We start from the raw sequence: 19,392 nt of genomic DNA on the forward strand, positions 1-19,392 counted from the left end.
AGTTTCTTCCCAGCCCTCTTCCCACCAGCCACTGGCAGCCACCAATCTGCATTCAGTCTCTATGGATTTATCTATTCTGGATATTTCATAGAAAATCACCTCTCCTAAATTTTTCTTGTCCTTATTTGTAGTCACCTTCTCCCCCACCTTCAGTTCAGGGCAAACACTGATCTCATTTTGTTTGTATAATTTTGCCTTTTCACTTGTATATGATATGAATGAAATCATAAGATAGGTTGCCTTATCAGTCTGGCTTCTGTCACTTAGAATACTACATTTGAAATTCATCCATATTATTCTGTGTAACAGTAGTTCATTCCATTTTATCTTAGAAAGCTGTTGGATGCATTTACCAAAGTTTGTTATCCGTTCACTATTTGGAGGGAATTTGACTTGTTTTCAGGTTTTCACGATTATGAATAAGGCCACTAAAAACATTTGCATGCAGGTTTGTGTATGAATAAGTTTTCACTGCTCTTTGGTAAACACCTAGGGTTGGGAGTTCTGGGCCTTAGGTTAAGTATGTATTTAATTTTCTAAGAAACTAGAAAACTTTTCCAAAATGACTATAAAATTTTGCATTCCTATCAGCAATTCATAAATATATTAGGTGCTTACATCTTTATCAGCACTTGGTAATATCATTTTTTATTTAAGTATTTTGATAGGTATGAAGTGTTATCTTCTGTGATTTCAAATTGCATTTCCCTAATATCTGATGATGGTAAACACCTAATTATGTGGTAATATGTCATATGTACATTTTCTTTTCTGAATTGTCTTTTCAATACATAGTTTTTCATTGGGTACTTTGTTTTTTATTAATCTTTGTATGTTCTTTATATATTTTGGATGCAAGATGGATTTTTTGGTGAGAAATATGTTTTTGGCTTGTAATTTTATTTTTTAACATTATCATTAACAGAACAGATATTTAAAGTTTGAGAGAGGCTTCCCTGGTGGTGCAGTGGTTAAGAATCCACCTGCCAATGCAGGGGACACGGGTTTGAGCCCTGGTCCGGGAAGATCCCATGTGCCAGTGGCTAAACTAATCCCGTGTGCCACAACTACTGAGCCTGCGCTTTAGAGCCTGCAACCCACAACTACTGAGCCCACACGCCGCAGGTTCTGAGGCCCATGCACTTAGACCCCGTCCTCCACAAGAGAAGCCACTGCAATGAGAAGTCCGTGCACCGCCGCGAAGAGTAGCCCCCGCTCGCCGCAACTAGAGAAAGCCCGTGCAAAGCAGTGAAGACCTAACGCTGCCAAAAATAAATAAATAAATTTAAAATTTGATAAAGTACAATTTATTTTTTTATAGATGATTATTTTTGTATTACACTTAAGAAAGATTTTTCTCCTACATTTTCTTCTACAAGGTTTATAGTTTTAGGTTTTATATTTAGGTCTCTGGTCCATTTTGAATTAATAGCAATTATTTTTAATATTTTTATTTTTTATTTTTAAGAATTATTTTTGGACTAATGAAAAATAAGCCGTCTTATTTTGAAAAAAAAATGTTCTTTCAATGTCATATGATAATTTTCTTTTTGAAACTGTCTTTTTCTTTTTAACTGCTGTTTTGCTAAATCCATAGTATCTCGTCAGATCTCCAGAACTTATTCATCTTGCATAACTGAAACTTTGCACCCTTTGACCAACATCTCCCCATATCTCCCTTCCCCCCAGTCCCTGGCAACCACCGTTCTACTCTCTGCTTCTATGAGTTTGACTGTTTTAGATTCTACATGTAAGTTAGACCATACATTATTTGTGTTTCTGTGTCTGGTTTATTTCATTTAGTATAATGTCCCACAGGTCCATCCACGTTGTTGCAAATGGCAGGATTTCCTTCTATTTTTAAAACTGAAAAATATTTCGTTGTATGTGTATACCACATTTATTTTGTTATCCATTCATGAATATGTAGGTTGTTTCCTTCCATATCTTGACTATTGTGAATAATGCTGCAGTGAACACAGGAGTGCAGGTATCTCTTTGAGATCCTGATTTCAGTTCCTTTAAGTGAACATCCAGAAGTGAGATTGCTGGGTCATATGTTACGTCTGGTAACAATATTGTACTTTATACTTGAAATTTGCTAACTCTGTCTCTCTCACACACACAACAAGGTAACTATGTGAGGTGATGGATATGTTAATTAGCTTGATTGTGTTATTTCATTATGTATATGTAAATCAAATCATCAAGTTGTAAACTTTAAATATATACAATAAAAAATAGTATTGGTTGAAATAGGTGAAGGGAATAAAGAGATACAAACCTCCAGTTATAAAATAAATAAGCCACAGGGGTGTAATATACAGCATAAGGAGAAAATGGTCAATAACGTTGTAATAACTTTGTATGGGGACAGTTGATTACTAGACTTATCATGGTGTTCATCTCATAATATATGCAAATGTCAAATCACTGTGTAGCACAACTGAAACTAACATAATGTATGCCAACTGTACTTGAATTTTTTTAAATCACAATTTTTATAGCAAAAATAGTCACATTTATAATGTATTTTTTGTCTGTCAGGTGGCAACTTATGACTTTAGCATTCAAGTTCGAATTAATTTCTTCGCAGCTTCAGAACTTTACACTCAGTGTTGTTTGTCAGACTCTCCTATGATTCCAAAAACAGCACCACTTATTCGACCATGTTACGTTCAAGCTACTGGTATGTAATATGAAACATTCAATTGATGTGCATAAACCAAATATTTATGCTTAAGGAGCTAGAAGTTTACAAAATTAGAGCATGATATTTATTTTTTAAAAATAGAAATGTTAGTAAATTTACGATACGATTCTTGTGTGTTTGTGAGTCTGTGAGATTGAATTTTAATAAATAGCCTGGATATAATCTCACATGATTTACCTTTGCTTAAAAAAATAGGATAGGGTTTCCCTGGTGGCGCAGTGGTTGGGAGTCCGCCTGCCGATGCAGGGGACACGGGTTCCTGCCCCAGTCTGGGAGGATCCCACGTGCCGCGGAGCGGCTGGGTCTGTGAGCCATGGCTGCTGAGCCTGCGCGTCCAGAGCCTGTGCTCCGCAACGGGAGAGGCCACAACAGTGAGAGAGGCCACAACAGTGAGAGGCCCGCGTGGCACAGAAAAAAAAAAAAAAAAAAAAGGATATAGGGACTTGCCTGGTGGTCCAGTGGTTTAAGACTCTGTGCTCCCAATACAGGGGGCCCAGGTTTGATCCCTGGTCAGGGAACTAGATCCCGCATGCCTCAGCTAAGACCCCGTGCAGCCAAATAAATAAATAAGTATTTTTTGAAAAACAAGATATAATAAAAAACAAAGGTCAGGTTAGTACTTTGTTTATTGTGTGGGCAATTTAAATGATTAAATCAAAATAGAAATTATTAAAATAAAATACATTGGTTATAAAATGATGAAAATTTTATTTAAGGAAATGTTTTTCACCCCAAAGGGATGGGTTACTAAAGAACTAAGTACAAGTAAAGAAGGATAAGTATATTAAAATTTTGAATTATTTATTGAATATTTATTCATTTTCTCCAAGAGTTCAAGTATAAAACTGATGCCCTCTGTAAACCATACTTTTGACTGGCTTTGGCTTTGCATAGTATTATATGTGCTTAAGTATTTTTCTTGAAAAGTTAAGTCTAGTTTATATTATACTATGTTTTTATGGTTCTGACATTAATTGTCTTTAATAATAAAATAGTGATCACTTAATAATTGTACTTGGCACCTAGTAAGAGAAGCCTCATTAAAGTAGCATATATAGTATAGAGATTTATTTCACTCCCATTTAAAATACAGAATTAGAATTTTCACTACTGGTGGAGAGGCTCCATGAAGTTAAACATTTCTCCCTTGTTTTAAGATACCTTTTTAGGGAAAGAAAATAATTATTGTGTAATTTTTCTGAATTAGGTAAGTTATTTTAATGAAAAAGAAAATAAAATTCACAGATTTTTAAAAAATTAATGTATCATCATTAAGGAAAATTGGAAAGTGTAGAAATACAGAAAACATCATCTGGAATGTGAATATTTAGAGCATACTCTTACTAATATTTTGGTGTCTTACTCTTATTCTCTATTTTGCTTTTATTAGCTTATTTATAACATACTTGGGATCTTACTGCCTATGTTAAGTTGAAATCTGATCACTCAATAGAAACTTTTACTTGGATGCTATAGACTCTTATTAATTATATAAATTAACACTGAAAACTATTGTAGAGTATTTCATCCAGTAAGACACTCTAATAGATTACTTAAACATAATCACAAGCATATGTTGTTTCCTTCTTTTATTTTCTTGTTAAAGTAAATACTGTAGTAGTGAACATTTTTGTGTATAATACTTTTTCCCTATTTAGATTTTTTTGAAGGTGAGAGTCTCTGAATTGCCTGCATTTCTTCTAAAGTATGTATCAGTACATATTTGCAAAAGGGCTTTTGTAAAGAGGTGTGTCAGTGTCATTTCACCCCTCCTCCAGTGTCACCTCTAACCAGCATTGAATGAAAGAAATTGGATCTCTTTCTTTGTGATTAAAAGTTCTTCACTTCAATTTTCATTTCTTTGATTGCTCATGAGAATTAACATTTTGTATCTTTGCTGTTAATTATATATATGTTATATAAATTATCTGTTCATGAACCTTGCCTTTATCACTGAGGTTTTGTATTTATCCAATAGATGTCAGTGACCTCTTTATTGATAATATTTTTTTTTTCATGTTTACTGTGAATGTTTTCTAAGATTTGTTGTTTGCCTTTAGTTTTATTCATTTTTCAATAGATCTTTTAAATAATTTTATGGTGAAATCTGTCATTCCTCTGTGATTTCCAACATTGCTTTAAAGATTAGATCGTCTTCCCCATCTACAGGATTGGTAAATATGTAATTCTCGTGTTTTCCCCTATTTTTAATGGTTTAAAATTTATTCAATAATTTTTATACTTACTTAATTTATAAAAATATTATTGTATTTACACCAACAGTTGAAACGTCAAAGCAGACTTAATTATATCATATAACTTATCAACACCAAAGTTTGCTAATGACTCAAATGATACAAGTAAAATGAGACAAAGATGTAATATTTCTTCCTGTAGAACTTGGCATCTTCCAACTTGTCCTTTGATCCCACCGTAGGATGCCTTTGGTTTTGAATTAACAGATGACTTTTGAATGATATTTGTAGAAACCTTGTTCTCAAAGGATGCCGTTTTTGTTTGGAGCTCTGCGTTGTTTTTTAATCTTCATAGTTATACAAATAATGCCTATGTGATAAATACCCATTCTCCTACGAGCAATGCCCCATAAATCCCAGATATTTTTAATTGGCTATTTGGACAGATAATGCATGTCAAGTTTCTTCTTTGAATAAGGCCACTGGTCAATACCATTTTTATATTTACAAGGAGGTATGATCAAATCCGTTACTCTCTCAGCCATCACTTCGGTAGGATGATGATACCTAAGTAGGAGCTCACAAGCCTGCTGTTATCTCTTTACTCCCAAATTACATGCGTTCATTTTTGAATTAAAATAGTGCTAATCCAGAATTGCAATCCATTATCTGTCTCCTCCTTGAGGCTTATCCTGCACCCTAGAGGCAGTGATTTTCCTCGTTAATTATCTAATGAAAACACTTATTTGATGATAGGCAACTTGACTCACTGGAAACTCTAACTCCTCTTATCCAGTTTCCTAATATAATTATACCTTTAATTTCAATTAAACTTTTTATCAGATTTAATTATTATGATGATGGATTGTACATTGTTTAGCCAAGTAATGTATCATGCATAGTTATTTTATTTCCTTTATTTCAACTTTTTTTTTTCTGGAGTTAATAATTGCTTAATTGTCCTTAGGTATTTGACTAAATCCTCCCATGCTATAAAGCTCTATAATATGCTTGTCAGGACAGTATTCCACATAGTCTGGTCTGTCAGATAATATGTCTTCTTATTCTCTTCAAGCAGCCCTCCTGGAGCACATCAACTTCCTGTTCCAACATGGGCTAGCTGCTTTCTTACCCTGTGGCAGAGTTGGAGACTTCCCTTCATTCTACTTGTGGGGATTCCTTTTGACTCTTTTTTACCTTGAATATCCTGTTTCTTCAATTTCCCACCTTCCTATTTCTTGGTTTACTTCATTGTACTGATAGATTACATCTTCCAGGAGCTTCCAAAGAAAGGGTGCAAGGGAGTTACCTTTTTAGAAAATCCATGTCTGAAAGTATCTTTGTTTTTCCTCCCACACTTGAATGATAGTTGAGTGTGGAATTCTAGATTCAAAATAATTTTCCCTCAAAAATTTGAAGGTGCTATCGTTATCTTCTAACTCCCATTGTTGCATTTAGAAGTCTGATGCCATTCTTCTTTCCCATCCATCATATATTACCCTCTGTTTTCCCTTTAGAAGGTTTTAGAAACTTTTTTATCCCTGTACTCCATTATTTCCCATTGAAGACTTTGGTGTGAAGCTTTTATCTTTACCGCTGTCCTAAGTTCTTGTGGAGCTTTTCACTCTAGAAGCTTATGTCCTTCAGTTCTATAAAGTTTTCCTAAATTGTTTCCTTGAAAAACTCCTTCCCATTATTTTCTTATTTCTTTCTCTGACTCATATTGTTTAGATTTTGTACCTCTTTGATTATATTATATATTTTAATTATCTTACATATTCTCCCTTATAATCCTTTTTCTCATCTTTTCATTTTATTTCCCAGGATATCTTTTTCTGACTTGACTATTTTATGTCTTAAAAAGTTATCTTGGTGATTTCAAACTGACAAGATTTTTGAACTTTTTTCTATTTCTTTACTTATAGACTTTTTTTTAAATGAAAGCAACACTTTTTATCTGTATGTTATAAATTATTTGAACTTCTGTTGACTACATTGTCTCAATTTTTGCTGAATCATTTTTCCTTTATTTCTGTCTCCCTCATGTTGAGGAGTTCCTTAAATGTCTGTTGATTCTTTCCTATTATGTTTCTTAGTGAGTCTCACAATGCTGACTTCAGCATCAACTGTTACATCATTTCCTGACAATCTGGACGCCAATGAATGTTTTACTTTGGGGGGGAACCAAAATATTAGTATGTGAGACTTTAATCTTGAGAAACAGTTTCTCCAGAAACTGTTTCTCTAATAACGTGTTGGGTAGAATGTAGCTTTATATAAATGAAATAGAGATATCTTAATGGTGTCATAATATGGCAAAACAGTGCTTTGTTTGTAAAGATATAACCAATCTATTATTTCAGTGATTATCCCCAGTTGCCAGTTTGCAAATAGGCAGAACATCTTAGATGTGCTATTTCTTGTAGTGTGCCATAATATTGTCTTTTCCTAGGATTTCTCATGACAAGAGTTGGGGGTGACACAATGATGAACACTATCTACACATTTCTCCTATTCCACATGTCCTAACTTCCTGCCAAAGCATCTATTAATTCCACTGGTATAATAAAAGCACTTGTAAGATACATGAGTTTTTGCATCAGAAATTGGTTTCTTTCCAGGGACTTACATTCCCATAAACTTGTAAGATTCTTGAGTTTTCATTAAGGATTACAAACGTCTCCAAGGTAAGTTTCAAAAAGTATAGATTTTCAATTCTGGTTTCTGGTTCACTGTGTAAGAGGCTTGAAAGTTACTGCTCCATCCTTACAACAAGTACAAAAGCTAAACAAACTGAAAAATCAACAAATCTTTTTAAATCTATAAGAGAAGTGAGGTCACAGGGCAGATTCATGCTCCTGAAAATGGAAAGAGTCATGGGCAAATACAGAGAATCACAACTTGCTGGAATGGAAGTTACTTCAGGAATCAATGCCTGAGGAAGGAAACCTGTATTGTAATTGATGAATTGCTGGAGGTTCAGCATGAACAAGTCTGAGAGAAAATCTCCATGGAGCCCCAGTCATTAGGGGCTCTGATAGTTTTGTGAATTTTACCTCCAGGAGCTTGACTTGATTCTCTCAGTGAATATAGGAGAAAGATCCCCTCATGTTTCTGACAGGGGTTAGGAAAAGGAATAATTTTGAAATATGCCAGAGCATTCTGTTCTGCTTAACAGGGTCTGCCCTCAGGAGAAACTATTTGACCAGGTCCTGCTAGGGTTTTATCAGAACCTCACTGATCTCAGGGAAGGGAAATATCCAGCTCCAGCGTCCTGTAACCTTCTATGTGGGAGAAGAGAAATACCCAACTCAGCCCACTCTAGCCATTTAGTCCCAGATTGGTGGTGGTGGGGCACAGATTGAGAAGCACATGTAAAGTTCATGTGCTAAAGTCTAGAGACACAGGCTCACCTAAAGACTGAGATCTAATCATAGCATTATAGAATGTTTCCCCTCTCCCCACAACTTACTACCACATTACTAAAGGTCTGTTTTCAGCAGTTCCTTTTACCCAGTACATCATGTCTAAGAATCAAGAAAAAAGTACAAGACATACTAAAAGGTGAAAAACACAGTTTGAAGAGATAGAACTAGCATTGAAAACCAGATGCTGATATGGCAGAGGTGTTGGAATGATCACATTGGGAATTTAAAGAAACTATGATTAATATGCTTAGGACTCTAATGGATAAAGTAAGCAGCATGCAAGAACAGTTGGGCAATATAAGCAGAGAGATGAAAATTCTAAGAAAGATCCAGAAGTGTTATAGATCAAAAAACACTGGAACAGAAATGAAGAGTCATTGATAGGAGTATTAGTAGACGGGACATGGCTGAGGAAAGAATCTATGAGCTTGAGGATATCTCAATAGATATCTCCAAAGAAAAGCAAGGATAGAAAAGACTGAAGAAAAAAAAACAGAAAAAACAGACGATCTACATACTGTGGGACAACTACAAAGTATGTAATATATGTATACTGGAAAGACCAGAGGGAGAAGAAAAAGAAAGTAACAAGAAATATTTGAAACATAATGACTGGAATTTCGTCCAAATTGAAGTCAGACACCAAACCACGGATCCAGTAAGCTCAGAGAATACCACACAGGATGAATGGCAAAAACTACACCTAGGCATATCACTTTCAAACTGCAAAAAAATCAAAGATTAAAAAATCCTGAGAATGCATGCACCCTGATGTTCATTGTGGCACTATTTACAGTAGCCGGGACATGGGAAACAACCTAAATATCCATTGACAGAGGAATATATAAAGAAGATGTGGTACATATATACAATGGAATATTACTCAGCCATAAAAAGGAATGAATTAATGCCATTTGCAGCAACATGGGTAGATCTAAAGATTGTCGTACGAAGTGAAGTAAGAAAGAGAAGGACAAATACCATATAATATTTATGTGGAATCTAGAAAAATGGTACACATGAACTTATTTGCAAAGCAGAAATAGAGTCACAGATGTAGAAAACAGACTTATAGTTATCAAGGGTGGAAGGGTGTTGGGATGAATTGGGAGATTGGAATTGACATATATACACTACTGTGTATAAAATAGATAACTAATGAGAACCTACCGTATAGCACAGGGAATTCTACTCAGTGCTCTGTGGTGACCTAGATGGAAAGGGAATCTAAAAGAGTGGATATATGTATATGTATAACTGATTCACTTAGCTGTACAGCAGAAACTAACACAACATTGTAAAGCAACTATACTCTAATAAAAATTAATTTTAAAAAATCCTGAAGTAATTCAGAGGAAAAAACACCATACTATATTGAGGAGCAAAGATAAGAATTATATGTGACTTCTTCTCACAAACTATGCAAGCAAGAAGAGAATGGAGGGAAATAAAGTGTTGAGAGACAAAAAAACACCAATCTAGAATCCTGTACCTTGAGAAATTATCCTTCAAAAGTGAAGGAGAAATAAAGACTTTTTCAGAAAAACAAAAATTGAGGGGATTTGTTGCCAATAGACCTGCCTTGAAAGAAATAGTAAAAGAAGTTCTTTAGCGAGAAGAAAAATGTTATAGGTGAGAAACTTAGGTCTATATAAAGAAAAGAGCACTGGAGACAAAATAAATAAAGGTAAAATAAGATTTTTTTATTTTTCATATTCTTGATCTGACGTTTAAGTTTATTCAACATAATAATGAAACGGTATTTATTTTTATATATGTTTATGTATACTTATATGTAAGTGAAATTAATGACAATAATGAAACAATGACAGTAATCAAACAATTATGCTATAAGTACGTTAAGGAAGGTAGGGAGGAATTAGGATTATTTTGTTATTAAAAAGGTCCTTGCAGATAAAGACAAATACTCTGTTTTCACTTGTATGTGGAATATAAAGAATAAATGAATATATTGGGTTGGCCAAAGAGTTCATTTGGGTTTTCCCATAACATCTTATGGGAAAACCCAAATGAACTCTTTGGCCAACCCAATATATAACAAAACAGGAACAGACTTGCATATATAGAGAACAAACTAGTGGTTACCAGTGGGAAGGGGAAAGAGGTATAGGGGTATCTCATGTATGCAAGGCTGGTTCACATTCAAAACTCAATTAACCAGTTTTCTTATCAGTAAAAAAATGGACAATTGGTAGCTTCCTTGCATACTTGGCAAAGCGGAAAGCACTGTGCAAAGTAAAAGCACTAGAGGAATTGAAGGTATATTTTAAATAAGCAAACTATAACTTAAACCAGTGAAATGTATATTATAGATACAACCCCCAAATATCAGTTTTCTCTGTTAAGAACATTCCTTAGGAATTTATCCTAAGAAAACAAAGGAATACATAAAGATGTTCATTAGAGCATTACCAATGATGGTGAAATACTGGGAGTAACCTAAATGTCCAGCAATAGGGGATTGGGTAATTAGATTATACTATGAGTTTATTAAGGAATGCTGTACTTCTAAGAAAATTCATGATATCTTGTTTAAAAAAAGTGCAGATTACAAAATGTGGTTATATGGCCCCACTTTTGGGTTATGGAAATATATATGTGTATATGAAAAATTGTATGTAGACAAAACATAAACAGTAATGATTTCTGAGTGGGTAGAGTATAGATAATTTGGGGGGGTGATTTTTTGTGTTCTTACAGTTTTCTTTATGAAGAACATACAACTTTTTTATTAGAAAGAAAAAAAATTAAGCCATCACATTAACAGGCTAAAGAAGAAAATATCACATGATCATATCAGTAGATGCAGAAAAACATTTTACAAAATCCATTACCCATATATACATTTAAAAAATTCAGTAAATGACTGATGGAGGGGAACTTTCTCAACTTGACAGAAAATATCTATGAAAACCCCCCACAGCTAACATCATTCTTAATGGTGAGAAACTTGAAGCTTTCTCACTAAGAACAGAAACCAGGCTAGGATATCCCCTCTCACCACTATTTCTCAACATTGTACTGGAAGACTTAGCTAATGCAATAAGACACAAAAAGGAATTGAAAGGTATACAGATTAGGAAGGAAGAACTAAAACTGCCTTTGTCTGTGGGTGACATGATTGTCTATAGAAAATCTGAGTAAATTAAAAGAAAACAAAACTAGAACTAATAAGCTATTATAGTAAGGTTGCAGGATACAAGCTAATATACAAAAGTCAGTTGCTTTCCTGTATACAAGTAATGTAAAATGAAATTTAAAATTAAATACAAAATACCATTTATATTAGCACCCAACAAAAATGAAATACTTAGGTATAAATTGAACAAAATACTTAATAAGACCTTTATGAGGAGCACTACAAAGCTCTGATGAAGGATATCAAAGAAGAATTAAATAAATGGAGCAATATTCCATGTTAATGCATGGAAAGATTCAGTATTGTCAAGTTGGCAGTTCTTCCCAACTTTATCTAGAGATTCAATGCATTCCCAGTCAAAATCCCAGCAAGTTATTTTGTGGATATTGACAGACATATTGATTCAAAGTTTATATGAAAAGGGAAAAGACCCACAGTGGCCAACATGTTATTGAACGAACAGAACAAAGTTAGAAGACAGACACTACCCAACTTCAAGAGTTACTACAAAGGTACAATAATCAGGAGAGTTTAGTATTGACAAAACTAGACAAATAGATCAATGGAACAGAAAAAAGAGCCCAGAAACAGGCCTGCATAAGTATAGTCAACTCATCTTTGACAAAGGAGTAGAGGCAGTACAATTTGGAATAGCCTTTTTAAAGAATGGTACTGAATAACTGGACATCCACAAGCAAAAACAATGAATCTAGACACAGACTTTATACCCTTCACAAAAATTAACTCAAAATGGATTGAAGACCGTGATGTAAAATGCAAAACTATAAAACTCATGGAAAATAACATAGGAAAACATCTCTAAAATGACCTTGGGTTTGGCATTGACATTTTAGGTACAACAACAAAGGCAAGATCTATGAAAGAATAAGCTGGACCTAATTAATATTAAAAATTTATGCTCTGCAAAAGACAGTATTAAGATACCAAATGACAAGCTACTGACTGGGAGAAAATATTTGCAAAAGACATATACAGAGAATTCAAAATGCAACAATATGAAAAACCAATTAAAACATGGCTCAGAGATCTGAACATACACCTTACTAAAGGGGATATACTGATGGCAGATAAGCACATGAAAAAATGCTCCACATCATATGTTATCAAGAAAATGCAAATTAAAACAACAATAAGATACCACTGTACACCTATTAGCATGGCCAGAATCCAGAACACTGACAATGGTAAATGCTGATGAGGATGTGAACAACAGGAACTGATGTGAATGCAATTGCTAGTGAGATTGCATTGCTGATGGGATTGAAAGATAATATTGCTTCTTTGGAAGACAGTTGGGCATTTGGTGGTTTCTTCCAACACTAAACATACTCTTATAATACGATCCAGCAGATCACTCTCCTTGGTATTTACCCAAAAGAGTTGAAAACTCATATTCACACAAAAACCTGCATGTAAATTTTATGGCAGCTTTGTTCATAATTGCCAAAATTTGGAAGCAACCAAGATGTCCTTCCAAATCTTGTTTATCCAAGTAGGTGAATGGATGAACTGTGGTACATCCAGACAGTGGAATATTATTTAGCACTAAAAAGAAATGAGCTATCACATCATGAAAAGACATGGAAGAACCTTAAATGTACATTACTAAGTGAAAGAATCTAATCTCACAAGCCTACGTACTGTATCATTCCAACTATAACATTTTGGAAGATGTAAAACTATGGAGGCAATAAAAGAGATCAGTGGCTTCCAAGGGTTGTGGGGAGAGAGAGACAAATAGACCACAGAGGATTTTGAGGGCAGTGAATCTCCTCTGTATGAAGCTGTAGTGGTGGATAGATGTCACTATACATTTGTTCAAACCTAGAGAATGTACACCATGAATGATCACTAATGTAAACAGTGGGCATTAGCTTATAATGATGTGTCATTGCAGGTTCCTGTGTAACGAATGTACCGCTGTGGTAGAGGATGTTGATAATGGAAGAGGCTGTGTGTGTGGCAGTGGTGAGGGGGTTATATGGGAAATCTCTGCTCAGTTCTGTGAATCTAAAATTGCTCTAAAAATCTATTAAAAATATAGGAGTTTCCGGCAGATAATATCTTCTCTAATGTATTTTTACATATGATTCCATTCCTAATCTTCCATGAATAGCCATTTTCTCCATAGAACTTTTCTGTTTCATGTATAGAATGTTTTTTGATATGCCATCTATATATTTTCCCTATATTCCAATAATTTTTCCTTCTATATTTCTTTTCACCTCTGTACTTCTGCATTGGTGAAATTTTACTGTGGACATCATTTTAACTTTGTCTATTTTTTTTCCTGAGATTAATATTTAGTATATTTTATACTCTTTTATTGACTCAAGGGTACATTTTATATTTTACTTGTAATTAACTACCATTACAAAATTGGAACTTACAGATGTGGTAAACCAAGATATTCCTGAAATGTTTTTAAACACAATTTTGTTTTCTGGCTGGAAATACGAAAATAGGTAGAAAATTTAAATGTAAAGTAAAAATTATCTGTGAGCTTATGTCTGTTAGCATTTTAACAGTGTATTTGCTTTCCTCTCACAGTGTTGCAAGCACCAGTGACATTTTCCAGCACTGATTTTATATTTGAAATCCCATTACATACTATGGATCCTAATAAAAGTGTCACAAAAACTCAGGTGTGTATAGAGAATTGATGCAATTTACAATTTTTTTCTGATTATGGTTTCCATTTTATTAAGGTGATTATTCTGAAGGATGTGTTTTAAGAATACTTTCATTTTAGAGAACTTGCATATGTATATGTATATATAGACCGTATTTCTCAGAAGTAATAAAGTATACAAATGTATAAAGCCACTTATTTTATATATGTATATTTTAATAGGACTATTCAAAATATATTAAATTGAATGGTTATCCCTCTTTCTTTATACAAATGGAAGCTATGATTAAAATTAACGTGAAATATGTTCCATACAGGTGAGGAAATGGGAGAGGCAATAATAAAAATTGAAAAAGTCCAGATATATAATACAGTCACTTCTATGATAATCTACTCTTTATTTCTTATATTTCTGCCTCTCTTCTAATTATGAATCCATCTGGAAAGAAAAAAAAGAGAGACTTGCATAATAAAGAAGCTCAGGCATACATTGTAGAAATTTGTATTGGTAGTGCCCCTTTTTTTGTCTTTTATATCAGTTTTCCTGCATTCGTAAATACAGTCCCTTATATTGTAAAAGATACTTTACTGATGTATAGTGTAATTAGAATAATGATCCTGAGCATGGGAGATTATCTGAGATTATGTAGGTGGTCCCAGTCTAATCACATGAAGAGTTACGAACAGAGAACCTTTCCTGACAGTGGTCAGAAGGATATGTGATGATAGAAGAGGGGTCAGAGAGATGTGATGTTGCTGGATTTGAAGATAGTGCAAGGAGGCCACCAGCTAAAGAATTTGTCTGAACTCTAGAAACTGAGACTGGCGAGGAAACAGATTCTTCTCTAGAACCTCCGGAAAGTATCACAGTTCTTTCTAACACCTTGGTTTTAGTCCAGTGATGTCTGCATTGACCTTCTAATCTACAAGACTGTAATGAGATAAATTTGTTTTGTTTTAAACCACTAACTTTGTGGTAATTTGTTATGGCAGCAATAAAAATCCTAAAGTAAGCTATATCAGTATCACATTTAGAATAGGCTATAACTGTTAGAGAAAATTGAAATAAGAATTGGTTAAAATTGGTTGCTTCTGGGAAGCAGGACTGTTGATGAGGAGGAGCTGAGTGGGCCAACTTTTTTTTTTTTTTGGGGGGGGGCGGGTACGCAGGCTTCTCACTGTTGTGGCCTCTCCCGCTGCAGAGCACAGGCTCCGGACGCGCGGGCTCAGCAGCCATGGCTCACGGGCCCAGCCACTCCACGGCATGTGGGATCTTCTCAGACCGGGGCACAAACACGTGTCCCCTGCATCAGCAGGCGGACTCTCAACCACTGCGCCACCAGGGAAGCCCAGGCCAACTTTTTTGTAAGTGTATTTTAACTATTGGTGTAAGCTATGCACATGTATCATTTTGATGAAATTATAAAGAAAAATAACCATACTACACATGCTAAACTAATTAAACGATGTTTCTCCATAGATGACTGGAACAGTTCAATTCTTAGGATATCTTAGGATATAGAAAGTGGATAGTATGTTAGAGATCTTATACCATTTCCTCAATTTCAGAATGAGAAATATGAGGCATTCATATAACTAGTATGATACCATGCTCACCTTCTGTATTAAAAGATGTTTTCTTTATTAGGTGCAAATGAACTTCGTTATAAAGTACACAAATATTAGAGCTAAATAGGTGTCTCAGTACTTAGAGACATCTGGGAGTAAAATTGCCTCATTTTTTTATCTTGAATATTTTAAATCAGTCATGCTTTAGAAAGAAAGTGTGTTATTTTGTTGTGGTGACAATTGCATGGATCATTCTACACACTTCCAATTTGGAAGAATAAAGTTTAAAAAAACCTGGTTGAAGCTTTTATTTTCATAGCGAGTTGCACTGGAAAGATGAGTTTGCACACAAGTCATGTACATAGCTCCCAGATTTATAGGAACATCATCACAAAGACAGTGCAGAGACTTTCTGCATACACTTTACACAACTTTCCCCAATGTTAGCACCTTATACAACCAGAGAACAATTTTTTAACACTAAGAAGTTAACATTAGTAAAATATTATTAACTAAACAACAGACTATTCACATTTCACCAGGTATTTACTAAGGTCCTTTTACTGTACTAGGGTCCAATCCAGGATACCATATTGCATTTAGTCTCCTGTAATGTATGACAGGTTCTCAATCTTACTAATTTTTTATGACCATGTTAATTTAAAAAAATACTGGTCTGGCTTTTTTTTTTTGTAGAATGTTCTTTAATTTCAGTTTGTCTTATATTTTCCACCTTGACTAGGCTCAGTTCTTATTTTCCATGGACTTTGGGGAAGAATGTCACAGAGGTGAAATATGCTTTTTGTCATATCATGTGAAGGGAGGACATGGTATCAGTATACATGCCAGGTTTCTCCACTGTAAAGTTGGAGAAACTATTTTTCCCTTTCCACACTCTATGCTTTGGAAGTGAGTCATCTATTTCAGCCCAGACTCAAGGGGTAGGGGACAAGCTCCACCTTCTGGAGGGGATATTTACATATATTATTTGGAATTTTTCTGTAAGAAAGGTTATTTCCTCTCTCCATTTATTTATTTAGTTAGTTAGTTACTTAATATATCGCTGTGACCTCACATATATTTATTCCATACTTTTAGTTTTAATCCAATGTTACATTTTTTATTTTGTTGCTAAAACTGTTCTAGCTTTGGCCATAAGGACCTCTTTTAGATTGGCCCTTTGATATACTCCCTTCTTTATGATTTTAAAGCATTCTCTTACTTCCTTTGCTACAAAATGGTCCAGGGTCACTTTTTTTTTAGCATCTTTATTAGAGTGTAATTGCTTTACAATGGTGTGTTAGTTTCTACTGTATCACAAAGTGAATCAGCTATACGTATACATATATCCCCATATCCCCTCCATCTTGTGTCTCCCTCCCACCCTCCCTATCCCACCCCTCTAGGTTGTCACAAAGCACCGAGTTGATCTCCCTGTGCTATGCGGCTGCCTCCCATTAGCTATCTATTTTACATTTGATAGTGTATATAAGTCCACGCCACTCTCTCACTTTGGCCCAGCTTACACTTCGCCCTCCCCGTGTCCTCAAGTCCATTCTCTACGTCTGCATCTTTATTCCTGTCCTGCCCCTAGGTTCTAAAAAACGTTTTTTTTTTCCCTTAGATTCCATATATATGTGTTAGCACACAGTATTTGTTTTTCTCTTTCTCACTTACTTCACTCTGTATGACAGACTCTGGGTCCATCCACCTCACTACAAATTACTCAATTTCATTTATTTTTATGGCTGAGTAATATTCCATTGTATATATGTGCCACATCTTCTTTATCCATTCATCTGTTAATGGACACTTAGATTGCTTCCATGTCCTGGCTATTGTAAATGGAGCTGCAGTGAACATTGTGGTACATGACTCTTTGAATTATGGTTTTCTCACGCACCAGGAAACAAAGAGGGAAGAAAAAGTCTCTTGTCTCTTTGGCAGCTCCCTCCCGGCTAGCCATGGTGTACTTGCCCCCTTCAGGCAGTGTTCATGCAGCCAACCCCAGTCCTCTCCCTGGGATCTGACCTCCGAAGCCTGAGCCTCAGCTCCCAGTCCCCGCCCATCCCGGCGAGTGAGCAGACAAGCCTCTCGGGCTGGTGAGTGCTGGTCGGCACCAATCCTCTGTGCAGGAATCTCTCCGCTTTGCTCTCTGCACCTCTGTTGCTGTGCTCTCCTCTGTGGCTCTGAAGCATCCCCGCTCCGCCACCCGCAGTCTCCGCCCGTGAAGGGGCTTTCTAGTGTGTGGAAACTTTTCCTCCTTCACAGCTCCCTCCTACTGGTACAGGTCCCATCCCTATTGTTTTGTCTCTGTTTTTTCTTTTTTCTTTTGCCCTACCCAGGTACGTGGGGAGTTTCTTGCCTTTTGGGAAGTCTGAGGTCTTCTGCGCACGTTTAGTATGTGTTCTGTAGGAGTTGTTCCACATGTAAATGTATTTTTGATGTATTTGTGGAGAGGATGGTGATCTCTCCGTCTTATTCCTCTGCCATCTTGAAGGTCTCCCTCCCAGGGTCACTTTTATTTTAGTTGTTCCAGCTCTTGAGTCAACATTTTCTCGAAGAAACCTCATTATCTTTTACAGGAGAATGGTATTTAGAAACCAAGATCTGTACACTAGGTGTGCTAGCTGCTACCGTGGTGTCACGTGTTCTAGGCCCTTTTGGCCTAGAAAGGAAGTATTTGTATGTGTACTAATCCATGAGAACACATATATTGGTAATTATCTATCTGTCTATCTACCTATCATCTATTTATATGTCTTTTCCTGTTTGTTTATCTAAACATGAATTCAAACTGTTAACTCTGACTGTAATCCAGCACCACAAGGTTCATTTCAGTCTTTCTCCCTTGTCATTTTTAACTCTGACAGTGAGAAATCTGACTCTCTTGTTTATAATATATTTACTTATTTTTTAACCCTGGTGGACTTAGTAAAGAAGTTTCGGAATTTTTAACCTGTACCCTTTTAGAATTCTTAACATATTTTCCAACTAGGGTACAGTGTTTACAAAGAGTATCTTTTTGTCTTTAGCTTTATAATTTCCAGTCAAAACACAGTTTTCCAGAATTAGTTAGGACACTCCTTACGACCCACACTACCTTTGGTGAGGTTATTTCCTACATTTGTGATATAACTTGTCACAGTCTACAGTCCATGCTGGGATCCCCAGCATCTTGGTTGATTGTTTTTAATTTACATACCTTTAAGTTCACTCTTTGCAGTATATAGTTGTATGAGTTTTTTAAAATGTATAGAATAATTTATTTACTACTTCAGTGCCATACAGAACAGTTTCATTACACTAAAATTTCTCTGTATAACCCCTTAGCAATCACCTACTTCTCTTTCCACTGACACTTGGCAGCAATTGATTTTTTTTTTTCCACCCACGAAATTGTGCATTTCCAGAATGACAGGTAATTTAATTATACAGTATGTAGAAATTTGGGTCTGGCATCTTTCACTTAACAAAATATATTTAATCTTCACTTATGTTTTTGCATGAATTAATATTTTACTTATTTTGTCACTGAATTTTATCCCATTGTATGGATGTACCACAGTTTGTTTATACATTCGTTGATGGAAATCTTGTTTGTTTCTACTTCCATTGGTTGGTGATTATGAACAAAGCTATTATAAACATTCACATACAGATTTTTGTGTGAA

The 19,392-nt window shown here is 35.1% G+C and overlaps 1 protein-coding gene across 1 annotated transcript in view; it reads left to right on the forward strand.

The window, feature by feature from the left end:
* The window catches only part of CFAP47 (cilia and flagella associated protein 47), a 503,782-nt gene that overhangs the window by 139,780 nt on the left and 344,610 nt on the right, over window positions 1–19,392 (forward strand). Inside the window, 2 exon segments of the mRNA XM_065900147.1 lie at window positions 2,548–2,689; window positions 14,068–14,162. Coding sequence (XP_065756219.1) covers window positions 2,548–2,689; window positions 14,068–14,162 — 237 coding nt within the window.

The sequence above is a fragment of the Phocoena phocoena genome, chromosome X (genome assembly GCF_963924675.1).
Source record: "Phocoena phocoena chromosome X, mPhoPho1.1, whole genome shotgun sequence".
Taxonomy (NCBI): Eukaryota; Metazoa; Chordata; class Mammalia; order Artiodactyla; family Phocoenidae; genus Phocoena; species Phocoena phocoena.